The sequence below is a fragment of the Triticum urartu genome, chromosome 6 (genome assembly GCF_003073215.2).
Source record: "Triticum urartu cultivar G1812 chromosome 6, Tu2.1, whole genome shotgun sequence".
In the NCBI taxonomy this organism is placed as follows: domain Eukaryota; kingdom Viridiplantae; phylum Streptophyta; class Magnoliopsida; order Poales; family Poaceae; genus Triticum; species Triticum urartu.
In genome coordinates this window covers 557,270,568-557,289,570 of record NC_053027.1, presented here as the reverse complement: position 1 = coordinate 557,289,570, position 19,003 = coordinate 557,270,568, and the positions used below count along the sequence as shown (strand labels likewise).

General features: G+C 45.6%; 1 protein-coding gene across 1 annotated transcript; it reads left to right on the top strand.

The window, feature by feature from the left end:
* Positions 1–9,254: 9,254 nt before the first annotated feature.
* On the top strand, positions 9,255–10,818 carry LOC125512972 (E3 ubiquitin-protein ligase PUB23-like). The gene has a single exon (XM_048678027.1). It carries the CDS (start codon positions 9,348–9,350, stop codon positions 10,608–10,610), a length of 1,263 nt encoding a protein of 420 aa, XP_048533984.1. The 5' UTR covers positions 9,255–9,347; the 3' UTR covers positions 10,611–10,818.
* Positions 10,819–19,003: the final 8,185 nt, after the last annotated feature.

Here is a 19,003-nt window from a genome sequence, read left to right as displayed (position 1 = left end):
ACATGATTTTCCCAGACCCGCCATCTTTCCTTGACGTTAGCTGCTGAGACGTCGTATCATTCATGCATCACGTGCATCCGCAATATCCATGGCACACCTGGCCTGCCACATATCTGTAACCGAGATAGTCATGCACTGTCATGATCAGCGCAGCTCTCATGTTGAAATACTCGCCTTTGCTGGCGTCCCATGTCTTGGCCGGTGTTTTCCATAACGTGTCTAACTCCTCTTGAAGTAGCCCCAGATACAAATTAATATTATGTCCTGGTTGTTTCGACCCTTGAATAAGCATGATCATGTGAATGTACTTCGATTTCATGCACAACCAGGGGGGAGGTTGCACATCCATACAAACACAGGCCATGTGCTATCGTTGGTGTTCTGGTTGCCAAACGGATTCATGCCATCAGTACACGCGCCGAGCATGATGTTCCTTGCATCACATTCAAAATACCGATAGAAGATGTTCAACGCTCTCCACTGGCTTCCATCCTTGACGTGTCTCAGCTTTGGATCATCTCCATCATCGGGCTTCTTCCTCTCCGCATGCCAGCGCATTAGCTTTGCTTCCTTGGGATCTACAAAATACCTCTGGAGACGGGGAGTGATCGGTAAGTACCATACCACTTTCTGGGAACATTTCTTCCCGGCCTTCTTGTATCGAGAAGCATTGCACACCGGGCAGCTTGTTTTTTCCGTGTGCTCCTTCCGATAAATTATGCAATCGTTGATGCATGCATGGTATCTAACGTGTGGCAGATCAAGAGGGCACACGATCTTCTTGGCCTCATCAACACTACTAGGACATAGATTACCCGCGGGAAGAACATCCTTTAGGTACTTGAGATGCTCGTCGAGGCTAGTGTCGGTCCATTTGTTTTTAGCCTTCGTCTTCAGGAGTTGGAGCGTGAAACTCAAGCGGGTCACCTCAGGATTGCAACCATCATACAATGGAGTGTTCGAGTCTACCACCATTTGCTCCAGCTTAGCCTCCTCTCTAGAAGCAGCTCTCTCAGTACTCGTCTCCTTGCGAAGCAATGCTTGAACATGAGGGTCCCGCACGATTGAACTTAGTATCGACGAACTCTGCTGCGTGGAGTCCATGTCGTTCTCTTCGCCGCCATGTCCGGCCCCTTCTCCGCCGCCATGTCCGGCCCCTTCTCCGCCGCCATGTCCGGCCTCTTCCCCGCCGCCATTATCGATCATCTCTTTGTCTTGCACTGTGCCATCATTGCCTACCCCGTCGGCATCCTCAACATCATCCTCCTCATCTTCAATTATCCACCGAGTATAGCCATCCATGAAACCAGTCATGAGCAGGTGCGCTTCGACACGACCATCGTCATGGGGGTCGAGCCAAATTATTCCTTTGCATTTTCGACACGGACATAAAACCTCTGTCCGGTTATTTTCTTTCATGTCCTACACCACCGACCGCAACCACCTGTCCACCATCGTTCCACTGACCATCGTCAACTCTGCATGGTAATAATAAACAAATTGATTATAAAAATGCGTGCATGCATCAAAGTCATACAAAAATTCGGCATGACCTTCCTTAAAAATAGGACATATATAGATCTAGAGTTTGCCCGGAATTCGCCGAAACGGAAATAAATCGACATTTCGGTAAAACATACGCAACTCAAAAGAACAATTTGGCATCAACTCATGCCACACACACAATTTCCATAAACATATCACACACACATAAACATATTTCCATTTTGCAAAAGCATGAAATTTTAATCACCTATATCTCGAGATCGAGCACACGGTGGAGATAATGATGTAGGGAGATCAAAAGTGCAAAAAGCTCTTCTTGACAAAGATAGATCTATTTAGGGGGCAAATAGGTCACTTAACTAAATGCTACATCTACCTAGCTACCTAATTTGGGAGGAGACAACTTCAACTAGTGGAGGGGGAAGGAAAAAGACAAAGGAGATGCATTAATGGAGGTGGTGTAGTTAGGTAGGAGTAATGAAGAGAGAGAAAGGTAGGTAGAAGAGGGAGAGTAATGGGGGAGAAGTATTGAGGAAGAAGAAGAGTGAGAGTGGGAGGGGTAGGGGAAAGGGAGAGGAGGGGGAGGGGGAGGAGGGGTGGGGAAAAGGTGGTGGGTGCGGAATAGCAGTAGCGCGGTACGTAAAACGCGCTGCTGCTAAGAAAGTAGCAGCAGCGCGCTTTCGGTACAAGCGCTACTGCTAACCGGGACAAAAAGTGTGCTCGATTTGAAAATTAGCAGTAGCGGCCTCAGAAAAACCATGCTACTGCTATAGCTATAGCAGTAGTGCGGCTCGCGGCACCACGCTGCTGCTAAATGGAGTTGGGTGGGCACTGTCGGTCGATATTTGTAGCAGGGCGGGTTACGCCGAGCGCGCTACTGCTAAGCACTTGTCAGTAGCGGGTTTTCCACACCAACGCTACTGCTAATTAGCAGCAGCGCTCCTTTTTGAGCCGCGCTGCTGCTAAGATTCTGTGTATAGGGTTTTCCCTAGTAGTGTCGGGAAGGAAGGGAGGAGCTACCATCACCGACGGTCGAATATATACACCACGTGAGCTGAGAGTTTTCAAGAAAATACTCGACAGATCGATAGTCAACCCGTGATGAATAATAATGATCTAATTTAGTTTTTGTAGTACATATGTTTAATTTTATAAGTTTAATCTTTGAATTATGAACATAGTAAATGTCGTCCGGCAATGATAGGCTCCCGGAGTGCGACTGGTGCGGCGACGACCGGGGTCTATGCAACAGGCCTCACCTGGTAGAAGGTCGGTGCTTCAGTATTAAGCTCCACGAGACCTTCGATGTTGAAACGGTACGCAATGATGACAAGTGTTTTTTCGTAATTAAGCACAACTTCTACTTCTTCAACGTGTAATTTCCGTCTTTTACAATTCGACTAGCTTATCCCATGCCAGGCAAGACGCTGTGTCTTGGAGAAGCTGGATTTTGAAGATCATGAAAATATGGAGACAAAGATAGTTCACCTAAGGACCCATCATGGTTATGATTTTGCTGTAAATGTATACAATTCTGAGAGTGTATCCCATTTTAGTTGCCCGAATTGGGAAGCACTTTGCAAGACGTATGATTTTCATGATGGTATGCTTGTCACCTTGGATCTTGGTGATCCTGACATCGACGAAGAGAATATGGACATTTGGGTCCTTGTTGATATGCTTCCAATTCTACCGCTATGTGAGTTTCTTAAACATATTTATTAAGTAATTTATATTTTTTATTTCAAAATAGTTGACAGCTTATTTCCATTGATAGATTATTTTCATTCTTCAAAAAATTGTACGGAAGATGGTAGACAGAACCTACTACACCGATGGCGCGGAATTAACTTATCAGGAGAAAGATCATCTTATCTCATTTATTATTGATGTTCAGAATTACAATATCAATTATCAAACTCATGCACATTATGGTCAATACGTGTCACTAGTGCACGTGTTGAACTATGGTAACATCCATGGAGATGGCATGGTAAGATTTTTTTACTATTACGACATCCGTGCATCTTTTGCATATATTCTTCTAAAGCTAAACTACATTGCTAACTCTAATGTTATTATTATGTTTTTCAACAGAAAATCCCAAAGGATTGTGTGCATGATCTGATGTTTCCAAACGGTCGGCTTGATGTTGTTAGCTTACGGCCAAGTCTGCCTAGGATTCACAACTGTTCATACCGAATTTCTAAAACCGATGAAGACATGACAATCAAAGAATGGAAAAAATGTATGAACAATCATAGGGAGCTATTTGGAAGCAACATTATGCGAAGCGCAAGAATTGGAGACAGGATAGTCTCCATTCTCCATAATGGAGAGTCGGGGCCTATCTTGTTTTATACTATTTTACCTTAGAGAGGGTAGTAGGTCCTATGAGAGAGGAGTAGGTCCTAGGTACAATGTGTTAGAGTTGATGATGAGGAGGAGGAGTTGTGATTATGACTAGTGACCAAGTTGTTATATGATGTCTCATGGACAAAAATGATGATCATGAGAAGTTGTTATATGACAATGATGTATTATGTGTTGGGGAACGTAGTATTTCAAAATTTTCCTATGATCACGCAAGATCTATCTAGGAGATGCATAGCAACGAGAGGGGAGAGTGTGTTCACGTACCCTCGTAGACCGAAAGCGGAAGTGTTTAGTAACGCTGTTGATGTAGTCGAACGTCTTCACGATCCAACCGATCCTAGCACCGAATGTACGGCACCTCCGTGTTCAGCACATGTTCAGCATGATGACGTCCCTCGAGCTCTTGATCCAGTTAAGGACGAGGGAGAGTTCCGTCAGTACGAGGCGGTGATGATGAAGTTACCGACGCAGGGCTTCGCCTAAGCACTACGATAATATAACCGAGGTGTTAAACTATGGAGGGGGACACCGCACACGGCTAAGAGATTGTCTGTTGTGCTTTGGGGTGCCCCCCTGCCCACATATCTAAAGGAGGGGGTGGAGGCCGGCCATAGGGGAGCACGTGCCATAGGGGAGTCCAGCTAGGATTCCCAATCCTAGTTGGAGTCCCCTTCCAGACTCCTCGTCATGTCCGTGATCTCATCCGGGACACTGAACAAACTTCGGTTATCAAATCACATAACTCATAATACAAATCGTCATCGAACGTTAAGCGTGCGGATCCTACGGGTTCGAGAACTATGTAGACATGACCGAGACACATCTCCGGTCAATAACCAATAGCAGAACCTGGATGCTCATATTGGCTCCTACGTATTCTACGAAGGTCTTTATCGGTCAATCCGCATAACAACATACATTATTCCCTTTTTCATCGGTATGTTACTTGCCCGAGATTCGATCGTCGGTATTATCATACCTAGTTCAATCTCGTTACCGGCAAGTCTCTTTACTCGTTCCTTAATGCATCATCCCGTAACTAACTCATTAGTCACATTGCTTGCAAGGCTTATAGTGATGTGCATTACCGAGAGGGACCAGAGATACCTCTCCGATACTCGGAGTGACAAATCATAATCTCGATCTATGCCAACTCAACAAACACCATTGGAGACACATGTAGAGCATCTTTATAATCATCCAGTTATGTTGTGATGTTTGATAGCACACAAGGTGTCCTCCGGTATACGGGAGTTGCATAATCTCATAGTCAGAGGAACATGTATAAGTCATGAAGAAAGCAATAGCAATAAAACTAAACGATCATTATGCTAAGCTAACAGATGGGTCTTGTCCATCACACCATTCTCTTATGATGTGATCACGTTCATCAAATGACAACACATGTCTATGGCCAGGAAACTTAACCATCTTTGATTAATGAGCTAGTCTAGTAGAGGCATACTAGGGACACTCTGTTTGTCTATGTATTCACACATGTACTAAGTTTCTGGTTAATACAACTCTAGCATGAATAATAAACATTTATCATGATATAAGGAAATATAAATAACAACTTTATTATTGCCTCTAGGGCATATTTCCTTCATTATGATGATAAGTTGTTAATGATATGATGATGATGATGATGATGATGATGATGATCATGAGTTATTATATCATTGGGTGAAAGAACCGCGGATTAGTTTGAAGTGATGTAATAACTTATTATGATGTAAAAACAATCTCTAAATTGCTACTATATGAAAACTTGTATAATGGTGTATGAATACGGCATAAAATAAAAAAATAAATAGAATATGTAATAATAGTAGTAGTGCGGGCAGAGAAGCGCGCTGCTAATACTTACCAGAAGCGCTTTCTGCGAGACGCACTACTAACCCACGCTACTGGTAACCTTTAGTTGTAACGCCCTGCGCTACTGCTAGGCCAAAAACTAACACTACTGCTAGGCTTTTTCTTAATAGTGTGTCCCTATCCCACCTCCTACTTTTTGCCGGTGTCCGACACCTAGCCGTGGACGTTGTCTGTCAAGGTGAGGTCGACAATCAATGTGCACGGTCCGGCCTTGTGGTCATTTCTGCCCAGCGCGAACGACGTGGAGCTGCTCGTCGACGAAGCCCGAATCCTCCACGACCATCATGACGACAGCCTACTCGATCGCCAAAGATTTTGCCGTACGGGGGCCAATGCTGCATGAGGAGCTGCAAATTCTATGGATGCTCCTCCTGCAGCATCTCCAACTAGGAAACCGGCGGCGGCGCGCCTACTCTTGTTGCTCCTCCGCCGGCAAACTCGAAATAATTTAAAAATTTGTGATCACATTATAAAATCTGTGAACTTTTTTGAAACCAGAGAACATTTTGAAATTTGTGTTTTTTTTAAAATTGAAACATTTTTTGAATTCCAGGGAAAAAATATAGTTTGTAAATATTTTACGAAATTGATTTCTTTTTCAAATTTGAGAACATCTTTTGAAATCGCAACTTTTCTAAAGAAGAAAAAATACAAAAGCACAAGAGAAATAAGGAAATAAAAACAAAAAACAAAAGCATGGGCACTCGCGTGGGAGCAGGAGGTGCGCGTTTGGGCGATGCGAGTTGCCCTATGCGGGGAATAGGAGATACTCGTAACATTATTACTGATTTAGTTCTTCTTCTTCTCATTACTGATTTAGTTTTCTATTAAGGTAGGCCCTGTTTTGGTGTTTCGTAAAGGGCCTTTGATTTGGACGACCCGGCCAGTTTTCTCTATTTTGTTAATGTACAGTGAAATAAAAAAAATACAAAGAGAAAGCTACACGGCAAAAAATTGTACTAGAATTAGGCTAGGTGTAGAAGTGCGAGATTCCATCCAAAGCTCCTCTTTGAAACAGTAGAGCCACTAGAACAGTTCCTCACCTCCTGATCAAAAAAGAACAGTTCCTCACCTTAAATACGACTGAGCGCCTGTGGTGGGAGAGCTGGTCGACGTAGTTAGGTCATGATCGATCTAACTCAGCGCCGGCCCTCGGCCGAGTTGGTCACATGCAATAGCAATAACATACTGTACTACCAATACATGCCGGTCTTTCTGTGATTCGATCATGGTTGGCGATCGGCTTGGAGTACGTCGTAGGAAACATGACGCACGTACTAGTAGGAAGAGCAGGAAGGAACCTTTCAACGTGATGGAAACCAGAGAAGGGAACATGCATGCACGGTCGGCACGTGACGAATATACAAAGGCTGGAGCATACAAAGTGTAGAAACTACTGGTAGTACAAATGCGCCGGATTCCTTGTCTTTAAAAACAGCACGTGGAAATAGTTTACGAGCGCGTGCGTTGAAGGAACGCCGGAGCGGTCAAACCTCGCCGACATGTGGGCCCGGTCGCGTGCCGCCGGAAGCTGCCGTGAGTGCTGGCTACCACGCGTCGCTGGCGATGATATCGGCAGCGCCTGCATGCATGCATGCATGCATCCATGGCCCTGTCTGTCGGTCAGCGGTAGCTTCGCTTGAACCTTGAATGCTCCGATTGCGGCTGCCGCGGCGAATAGTAGTAGCTTATATACGCCGGAGCGGAAAAAAAGGTTTTCTTGATTTAATTTGGCCGTAAACGACACACGTATACGCCATCGATCGTCCACTTCGTTGTCAGCTGCGGCAGGAACAGCGCGACCGGTCGAACGCCCTGGCATCGTCATCCTCGTCGGCCGCCCGCCCGCCCCGGTAGCCCATGGTATACAATGACATGTGGTTTTCGTTAGTTATCCATTTGAATTTTTTTTATGTAAGTTATCCGTTTGATTTTGAAACAGACAAATCTTTTTTCTTAACAAACATCATATTCCTACGCACGTACTAACACGTTGACAAAAACTATAAGCACTAGTTTAATTTAGCCCTTAACTTCCCCCGCACTTTTAGCTAACCCTCATTAGGTTGAACTATACGTAAAGTTTTTTATAAAATCCATAAGTAGGAATAGCATTGCTCTTTTACTAAACAAACATTAGCTTAGCTCCTACAAATAAATGTGCCACGATTAAACTGCAAAGCTTTCTGAATTTCACATAATGCGATCTGTTGCATCCACATTTTATACTGGTGTGCACACTAGAATTGTTTTCTAAAAAGAGTCTGATTGGTACTTTGAACATGTGATCGACCAAATGAGAATGTGGAAATAAAGCACAATAAATATGCACAAATATACTTAGTAGCATGGAAAAGATATTAGTACATAGAAAAAACCCAAAGATTCAATCAACAATAATAAAAAAGGGAAATATCATCCATAAAAAATATGAAAAGCATACACATAACACAATAATCATTGCACACTACACAAATGCACATTTTGAAACTGTTGAACCAGTCTATTATATTTATGATGTGCAACTGGCCAAAATAAAATTTGAAAATAAAAGTAAATCATCAAATATATTAGTAGTAGAACTGAATTATTCAAAGTTTTAAGTATACATGTTACTAATTTCGGGACGTGCAACTCGTATATTTAAAGTTCAACAAACCAACTTAAAAAAAGTAAAAGGACCAGAAAAATAGTTATGCACATTACCAATAATAGAATGGTTGCATAGTTTCAAAACATGTTGCTAAATCTCAGATTTAATCAAGTCTTAGTCGATGCTATGCTCATAAGATTTTGCATGGAGATCCGTGAAAATTTTCTTTTTAACCTTTTTTTCTTTTTTTATATGCTATGCTATTTGACTAAGACTTGAAAGTGCAATCTCAGTGAAATTTTGATTTCCCTAGAAAAATCAATCAGTTATTGAAGAAAAAAGTGGAGATCGGTTGAAATTTCAGCGCAGTGTAGGATATTCATTCCCACAGTTTGCAGAGAATGATCAGCAGGTACGTACCGGAGACATCTTCTCTATTACACCACTAATTTTATCCATTTGATCAGGCCATCGATATCGTTCCGTGCAAAGTCAAAATAAACTAAGAGCACGGAGCTGGCGAAAATTACTCTTCAACCAATCTACGCATGCAGTGGCTAAACTTCAACGGTACCGGTGTTTCATGCCCACAGAAACGGAATCTTTCAAGCGCAAAGGAGTAGAAGAACAGAAAGGACCAAGCAAGGGGTCGATCGATAATAGAAGGATGAATCACAAAGTCAAAACGTGGAGCCGCTCTCATCTCGTGGTCAGCGCCGTGGGCCAGCTCAACACCGACCCCCCAAGTCAATCCAATTGAACCCAACCCAACCCGTTTTACTGTGTCATTCCATGCAATAATCTCTAATCTCTTGTGAACACGCGTGGACTTCTTCGCCTCCCTGCCACCCCTATAAAACGCACACCTGCTTCCTCTCCCCTTTGTTCAACTCTACGGCAACTTGGTCAGCTTCTTCCGCTCTCCACCACATCCATTTCCCGAGCAATCTCTCGCGACCTAGCTTCTTCTTGGATCTTACAGCAGGCTACGGCGATGGAGGGATCGTCGGTGGAGGTGCCGCCGTACTTCCTGTGCCCGATCTCGCTGGAGATCATGCGGGACCCCGTCACGCTCGCCACCGGCATCACCTACGACCGCAGCAGCATCGAGCGCTGGCTCTCCGACGGCCACGCCACCTGCCCCGTCACGCAGCAAAAGCTCGCCGAGGCAGACCGGGAGGCCACGCCCAACCACACGCTCCGCCGCCTCACCCAGGCCTGGTGCGCCCTGCACGCCGTCGAGCGCTTCCCCACCCCGCGCCTGCCCCTCGACGCCGGCCGCGTCGCCGCTATCGTCGAAGAGGGCCATGGTGCGGGCAGGCAGAAGGAGCTGGCCGCGCTCCGGGAGATCAAGTCCATCATCGCCGAGAGCGACCGCAATAGGCGCTGCGTCGAGGCCACGCCCGGGGCCGTCGAGTTTCTCGTCTCCGTCTTCAGGAACCATGCCACCACGTCCAAGTCGGCAGAAGATTTGTTAGAACTGTCTCTGGATTCCCCGTCGTCCACGAGCTCGCCAGAGGAGGACGCGCTCAGCGTCATCTGCTCGCTCAAGCCGTCCAAGAAGAGCCTGGTCCGGATCCTCGAGAAAAACGGAGACTTCCTGGACACCCTGGTGTACATGCTGCGGCGACCCAGCTACCGGTCCCGCTGTTACGGCATCCTCCTGCTCAAGGCGATGGTGTCTGTGATGGAGCCGGCGCGTCTCATGGCGGTGAGGACCGAGGTGGTGCTGGAGGTGGTGCGCGTGGTGTCCGACAGGGTGTCCACCAAGGCGGTGAAGGCGGCGCTGCACGTGCTGTGCCGGCTGTGCCCATGGGGCCGGAACCGCGTCAAGGCCGTGGAGGCCGGCGCGATGACTGTGCTGGTGGAGCTGCTCCTCGACGAGGGTGGACGGCACCCGACCGAGCTGGCCGTGGTGGCCATCGACCATCTCTGCGGCTGTGCGGAGGGGCGGTCGGACCTGGTGGCGCACCCGGCGGGGCTGGCCGTCGTGGCCAAGAAGGCTATGCGGATCTCACTGACCACAACCGAGAGCGCGGTGCGCGCTCTGCACGCCGTGGCGAGGCACTCGCCGACGCCTGCCGTGCTGCAGGAGATGCTAGCGGTCGGCGTGGTGGCCAAGCTGCTGCTGGTTCTACAGGTGGACGCCGGCGAGCGGGCCAGGGCCAAGGCCAAGGAGCTGCTCAAGATGCACGCTAGGGTTTGGAAGGACTCCCCATGCATGCAAGCGCACCTCAAGGCGCATTACCCTTGCTGATTTCGTCACGCCGATCGTCTTCGTTAGGAGGAGGAGCACATTGCTCTCTTTCAAATTCTCTTTGTACAGTAATTATCTACACAAAATATTCAAATTGCTTAATTGATTGTAAATAGTTAATTGGGAGGAGGAGCACATTGCTCTCTTTCAATATCTCGTTGTAATGAACTAATGATCTACACAAATTGTCATCAATGATTGATTGTAATAGCAACCCCCAAAAATGACTGTAAATAGTTTTCTAAGGGCATCTCCAACGCTGATCCTCAAACCACGCGCAACCGTTCGGACCGTGCGGTCTGAACGTGTTTTGCCATCCAACGTGGTCCAGTGTCGGTCTACTTGGAGGTCTGGACGCACTTTTTCCCGTAATCCAGAGACAAACTAGGGTGGCTATGCGGGTGTTCGGACCGCTGCCACGTCCGCTTCTAACTGCCCTGGCCCACCATTAACCGCCTCCCTCACCCGCGCACGCTTCCTGCCCGAAACAGTCAGCGCCGCTCTAGAGCGTCAATGCCGCACTCATGCCCGAGCAGACGTGACCTCTCACTCCTACTGGAATTGAAGTGGCGCGTCGACCGAGAGAGCGCCGCCTGCGCCGCTTCCCGGTGCAGCCGGCTTCTCCGCGTTCAAACGACACCCCGCCGGTCCATTGCCATACATTAATATTATGCGGTTGCCAAGAAACCTACTCCGATGTCACCCGTTCGCCCGTCTGCCGCACACCATTAACCACACCGTCGTGGCCCATTGCCATCCGCCCGCTATATAAACTCCAACCCCGGCCATAGGCTATGTCAACCTCCTCCGGCCCCTTTCCCCTCTCCGCACCATGTCTGCCATGGCTTCCTCGTGCTCCAAAGCTCTCTAGGACACCCTCTCATCGGAGAAAAAGGAGATGGCTACCATTGCTGCTAGCTAGTAGGCCGGCAAGCAGACGAAGGCCGACCACACCCCAATGGGGGATGAGCCAGCGCCACCCTCCTTGCCGGTGCATGCTAGCATCACCATTGACGAGGCCCGTGCCCATTACACAGACATGGTGCGGGAGGAGCGGGAGGCCATGTTCCAGCAGTCACAAGCCAACCAGGCCTGCAACCTCGGCCTCCTCGGCGAGCACCGGCATGCAGAAGAGCAACTTGCTGCCGGCACGCCCATCACACTGGACGTGGACGTGGCGGAGCAGGAGATGCTGCTCGACTTGTATCGCTTCGCCCGCGACATCCGCCGCGACTGCTGGCAGTACCGCCTCCATCAGGCGGAATTGGAAGCTGCCTACAAGTAGATGGACGAGGCGGCAGATGAGGTGTTCGGTAAGGGCAACAATGAGGAGTACATCACCATCTCCGCCAAAGTCGCACACCGCTACTACGACCACGAAGCTAGCACGTCCACAGGCACCACCGACACCTAGGAAGAGTAGTGCATGGTGGGTCACCGCCACCCGGGTCTCAAGAAGGCCACAACTTCTCCCCTCCTGTTGAAGCCAAGATTGTTGGGCTCAACATCGTCGTCCCATTAACCGCTTGGCGGTAACGTGGAGGCGGAAAACTTCACTTCCCGAGGCTCGTGGCTGCGGAGGCGAAGGCTACAAAGGCTGAGCCGGAGAGAGCCGAGGTGGAACTGGAGAAGGCAAAGACAAGAGCTGGAGCTTCGTTTTCCAGGGCTCATGGACGGACATGTGGAACGATCGCCGACGGTCATTTAGATTAGGTTTAGAGTAGGGTTTAGTTAAAAATTGTCTAAAATGTAATGAATTTCGTCCGGTTTGTATGAAATCCGATGTGTTTGCATTAATTTCGTCCGATTAGTTCAAACAATGGTTAAAATGTATGCGGGTAGTGTTGGATGGCCATGTCCCGCATCCATGTCCATGGACTGGTCCCCGCCTCCCTGACCGCGGACGGATGCCGCAGTAAATTTGCGGGTCAATGTTGGAGATGCCCAAAACAACATGCTTCACATTGATTTCTGGTAAAGAAATCACCACAAACATTACGAAAGCATAGAAAAATTGGGTCTAGGTATGTAACAACGGCACGTAGGAACCCATGCAACCTGTATATTTGATCCATGATGACTGGGGCCACAGAAGAAGCCGTGAAGGGGTGACAAGCCAACAAAACGAGCATATTTGTAGAGCTTATCAACCACAACCATAATATCATGAAAATGTCCTGAGCAAGGAAGACCGACCACGGAATCCATAGTAATTAACTATCTAGATTCCTTTCGAACAAGCAAAGTTGAAGTAATCTTGGATGACGAGAGTTGTCGGGCTTAGACTGCTCACAAATAGAGCAAGCTTGGACGAACTCATGGACAAACTCCTTCATGCCTTCCAAACAAAACAATTGTTTGATATGCGACACAAGGTTACTGGCACACCTGAATGTCAGCCCCTAGCTGGAGTAGCATGCAAAGCTTGGGTAATAGTCACATGTAGAGTAGACTCAGCTGGCAACAAGTGTGTTACTTATAGCGAATCATACCATTCTGTAATTGAAAAGGTGACACACACATATAGAGAATCACATGCAAAGCATCAATATTGATGGCAAGTTCCTGCAATAGCTTTAAAGCTCCCAGACTAGTTTGATAAGTAGTAGCCACATCATCAACCCAAACAAGCCGAAACTTAGAAATAGCACCAAAAAGTGTCTCCTCAAGTGGCCTACACGATAAGGCATCTACGACTTTATTCTCAACACCCTGTTTGTAGATGATGCGAAATTGTAGTCCAAGTAACTTGGAGAAAACTTTCTGATGCCACGATGTGTGTGCAGCTGTTGATTGATCAAATTGACCAAGCTACGATGATCCATGCATATATCACAAATTCTGCATGTTGTAAATAGCTTCTCCAATATGTGGCAATTCCCTAGTGTGAGGGCCAAGGGGCCTACTGGCAAATGCAAGAAAGTGGTCTTCTTCTAGTAACAATGCACAAATCCCTACATCCAATGCACCAGCCTCCACTTTGATTTGCAAAGTAGATTTTAGTAATGCCAAGATAAGAGACGTAATTTTGTTAGAGATTGAAACACAACTTCAGTTTCAGAAGTCCACAGAAAGGGAACATGTTTGCAAGAAAATTTGACAACATTATGCTCAAAGTACCATATGTGCACAAACTTCCTGTAGTAATTGGAGAGACCCAAAAGATCATGCAATTCTTTGATATCTACTGGTTGAGACCAATCCCTCACTGCAGCCACCTTAGACTCATCTGTGACAACCCTTGTAACACTTATAACATGACATAGATAATCAATTTCTTGTTGAGCAAAGGAAAATTTGGATAGCTTAACTCGCCACTAATGTTGTATAAAAGAGACATAACTTGCTCCTTATCGTGTAAAATGATCATGCAAGGTTTCACTTTAATCAATAATGTCATGGAAGAATACCTAGGCACAACACCAACCAGGGCCAAAATATCATTCATAAAACTTTGAAAAGTTATTGGCGCACCAGTCAATCCAAATGCCATCACCACAAATTCAAAATGGATGTGATGAGTATGAAAAGTTGTATTGAATTCTCCCCCCTCGGCCAACATAATTTTATGGTAACTTGCCCTCAGGTCCAATTTGGAAACCAACTAGCGTCATGTAACTCATCGAGCAATTCATCATTTACTCGAACTGGGTACTTGGTTTTGCAAGTGGGTGCATTCAAATGCTTATAGTCAACACACAATCGCCAGGATCCATCCTTCTTGTTGACCATGATAATACGGGAAGCAAAAGGACTGGTACTTGAACGAATTTGTCTAGTAATACGCATTTCTAAGACATGCTTCTCCACCTCATATTTAAGCTTCAGCGAATGTCTTTAAGGATGTATATTTACTAGAGTAGCTCCTAGTAACAAAGGAATTTTATGGTCACATCCCCTCCTAGGCATAGGTCCTCTAGGCTCCTCAAGTAGAACACCAAAAAGATCAAATAATAACTGAACTATTAGACTGCATGTTTGTTCAATTTTTGGTTGCATCAAGTGTAATTCCAAACATATAGCAAATACAGTTTCACATTGTAGACAGAATGAATTCCCATTCATTTTGAATGCCAATCATTTAACTTCTGAATACCTTCATATGGTTGTGCTTTGCGAGCTAAACCATGCCTAGAATTCCATCATAGAATTTCATAGGAATAATCTTGAAAAGAGTGATAAACCGAGCACTTGCACATTTTCAATGACAAGCAAGAATCATATGAGTTAATTGTAAGAGACCACACCAGCCACCTTCATTGCACGGGTTGAGGAAAGCACTATTGATGTGGCAAAGTAGTTGCAAACTATGTACTAACAAAAGAACAAGTTCTCCAGAGCCGACCAAAAATACCACATTTTGGCCTTGAACTTGACATAACAGGTGAATAGCATCGAGGGGATCAAAGTGTCAGTTTCAGAGGAGGACAACATCACCACAACTTGTTTGGCCAACATGTTGCTCAAGAGAATGTTGATTATTTGCATAGAAAAATTACATGAAGTTGTACTATCGTTTTTCATCAGTGATCCCGAGAGAAATGCTCCCCACAAGTGAAGTATAACACCTTTGTAGTACACGTTCAAGCTCTCAATTTTTCTTCTAGAGGTTTGATAGGAGTTGGATGTGGTGCTTCCGCATCGCGAACAACTTTGGGTACATGAATAACTTGAGCAGCTCGGGGAGGTGGAGGAAGAGGATACCGCGATAAGAAGGTTGTGCCACCGACTCAGTCAACGCATCACACCAGCGCCCACTTCACCCTGCAATGATGCAAGCAAATACGTAGTTGTTAGGGAACGTAGTAATTTCAAAAAAATTCCTACACACATGCAAGATCATGGTGATGCATAGCAACGAAAGGGGAGAGTGTGTCCACGTACACTCGTAGACCGAAAGCAAAAGCGTTAGCACAACGCGGTTGATGTAGTCGTACGTATTCACGATCCGACCGATCAAGTACCGAACGCACGGCACCTCCGAGTTCTGCACACGTTCAACTCGATGACGTCCCTCGAACTCCGATCCAGCCGAGCTTTGAGGGAGTGTTCCGTCAGCACGACGGCGTGGTGACGATGATGATGTTCTACTGACGCAGGGCTTCGCCTAAGCACCGCTACGATATTATCGAGGTGGATTATGGTGGAGGGGGCACCGCACACGGCTAAGAGATCCAAGAGATCAATTGTTGTCTCTATGGGATGCACCCTGGCCACGTATATAAAGGAGTGGAGGAGGGGGAGAGGGCCGTCCCCTATGGCGCGCCCTGGAGGAGTCCTACTCCCACCGGGAGTAGGATTCCTCCCCTTCCAAGTAGTAGGAGTAGGAGACAAGGAAGGGGAAGAGGGAAGAGAAGGAAGGAGGGGGCGCCGCCCCTCCCCTTAGTCCAATTCGGACTAGCCATTGGGGGGCGCGCGGCCTGCCTCTCTCTCTCTCTCCCCCTAAAGCCCAATAAGGCCCATATACTTCTTCCCCCGTATTCCCGTAACTCCCCGGTACTCCGAAAAATACCCGAACCACTCGAAACCTTTCCGATGTCCGAATATAGTCGTCCAATATATCGATATTTACGTATCGATCATTTCGAGACTCCTCGTCATGTCTCTGATCTCATACGGGACTCCGAACTACCTTCGGTACATCAAAACACATAAACTCATAATATAACCGTCATCGAACTTTAAGCGTGCGGACCATACGGGTTCGAGCACTATGTAGACATGACCGAGACACGTCTCTGGTCAATAACCAATAGCGGAACCTGGATGCTCATATTGGCTCCTACATATTCTACGAAGATCTTTATCGGTCAAACTGCATAACAACATACGTTGTTCCCTTTGTCATCGGCATGTTACTTGCCTGAGATTCGATCGTCGGTATCTGAATACCTAGTTCAATCTCGTTACCGGCAAGTCTCTTTACTCGTTCTGTAATACATCATCCTGCAACTAACTCATTAGTTGCAATGCTTGCAAGGCTTAAGTGATGTGTATTATCGAGTGGGCCCAGAGATACCTCTCCGACAATCGGAGTGACAAATCCTAATCTTGAAATACGCCAAGCCAACAAGTACCTTCAGAGACACCTGTAGAGCATCTTTATAATCACACAGTTACGTTGTGACGTTTGGTAGCACACAAAGTGTTCCTCCGGTAAACGGGAGTTGCATAATCTCATAGTCATAGGAACATGTATAAGTCATGAAGAAAGCAATAGCAACAAACTAAACGATCAAGTGCTAAGCTAACGGATTGGGTCAAGTCAATCACATCATTCTCCTAATGATGTGATCCTGTTAATCAAATAACAACTCCTTGTCTATGGCTAGTAAACATAACCATCTTTGATCCACGAGCTAGTCAAGTAGAGGCATACTACTGACACTCTGTTTGTCTATGTATTCACACATGTATCATGTTTTCGGTTAATACAATTCTAGCATGAATAATAAACATTCATCATGATATAAGGAAATAAATAATAACTTTATTATTGTCTCTAGGGCATATTTCCTTCAGTCTCCCACTTGCACTAGAGTCGATAAACTAGTTCACATCTTTATGTGATTAGTTCACATCTCCATGTGACTAATATCCAAAGGGTTTACTAGAGTCTATAATATAGTTCACATCGCTATGTGATTAACACCCAAAGAGTGATCATGTTTTTCTTGTGAGAGAAGTTTAGTCTATGGGTCTGCAACATTCAGATCCGCATGTATTTCGCAAATTTCTATGTCTACAATGCTCTGCACGGAGCTACTCTAGCTAATTGCTCCCATTTTCAATATGTATCCAGATTGAGACTTAGAGTCATCTAGATCGACGTAAAAAACTTGCATCGACGTAACGCTTTACGACGAACTCTTTATCACCTCCATAACCGAGAAATATTTCCTTAGTCCTCTAAGGATAATTTTGACCGTTGTCCGGTGATCTACTTCTAGATCACTATTGTACTCCCTTGCCAGAAAAATGCTAAGGTATACAATAGGACTAGTAAACAGCATAGCATACTTTATAGAACCTATGACTGAGGCATAGGGAATGACTTATCATTCTCTTTCTATTTTTTGATGTGGTCGGGTTTTGAGTCTTTACTAAACTTCACACCTTGCAACACAGGCAAGAACTCCTTTGACTGTTCCATTTTGAACTACTTTAAAATCTTGTCAAGGTATGTACTCATTGAAATAACTTATCAAGTGTCTTGATCTATCTCTATAGATCTTGATGCTCAATGTGTAAGCAGCTTGATCGAGGTCTTTATGCTTTCCAAAAAATTCTACATTCTTTCCGATCAACAATATGTCATTCACATATACTTATCAGAAATGTTGTAGTGCTCCTACTCACTTTCTTGTAAATACAGGCTTCACCGCAAGTCTGTATAAAACCATATACTTTGATCACTTTATCAAAGCATATATTCCAACTCCGAGATGCTTGCACAAGTCCATAGATGGATCGCTGGAGCTTGCTCACTTTGTTAGCATCTTTAGGGTCGACAAAACCTTCTGGTTGCATCATATACAACTCTTCTTTTTAAGAAATCCATGAAGGAATACAGTTTTGATATCCATTTGCCAGATTTCATAAAATGCGGCAACTGCTAACATGATTCAGACAGACTTTTAAGCATCGATACGAGTGAGAAAATCTCATCGTAGTCAACACCTTGAACTTGTCGAAAACACTTTGCGATAATTCGAGCTTTGTAGATAGTAACACTACTATCAGCGTCTGTCTTCCTCTTGAAGATCCATTTATTCTTAATGACTCACCGGTCATCGGGCAAGTCAATCAAAGTCCATACTTTGTTCTCATACATGGATCCAATCTCAGATTTCATGGCCTCAAACCATTTCGCGGAATCTGGGCTCATCATCGCTTCCTCATAGTTCATAGGTTCGTCATGGTCAATTAACATGACCTCCAGAACAGGATTACCGTACCACTCTGGTGCGGATCTCACTCTGGTTAACCTAGGAGGTTCGGTAGTAACTTGATCTGAAGTTACATGATCATCATCATTAGCTTCCTCACTAATTGGTGTAGGAGTCACATAAATAGATTTCTGTGATGATCTACTTTCCAATAAGGGAGCAGGTACAGTTACCTCATCAAGTTCTACTTTCCTCCCACTCACTTCTTTCGAGAGAAACTCCTTCTCTAGAAAGGATCCATTCTCGGCAATGAATGTCTTGCCTTCGGATATGTGATAGAAGGTGTACCCAACTGTCTCCTTTGGGCATTCTATGAAGACACATTTCTCCGATTTGGGTTTGCACTTATCAGAATGAAACCTTTTCTTATAAGCATCGCAACCCCAAACTTTAAGAAACGACAACTTTGGTTTCTTGCCAAACCACACTTCATACGGTGTCGTC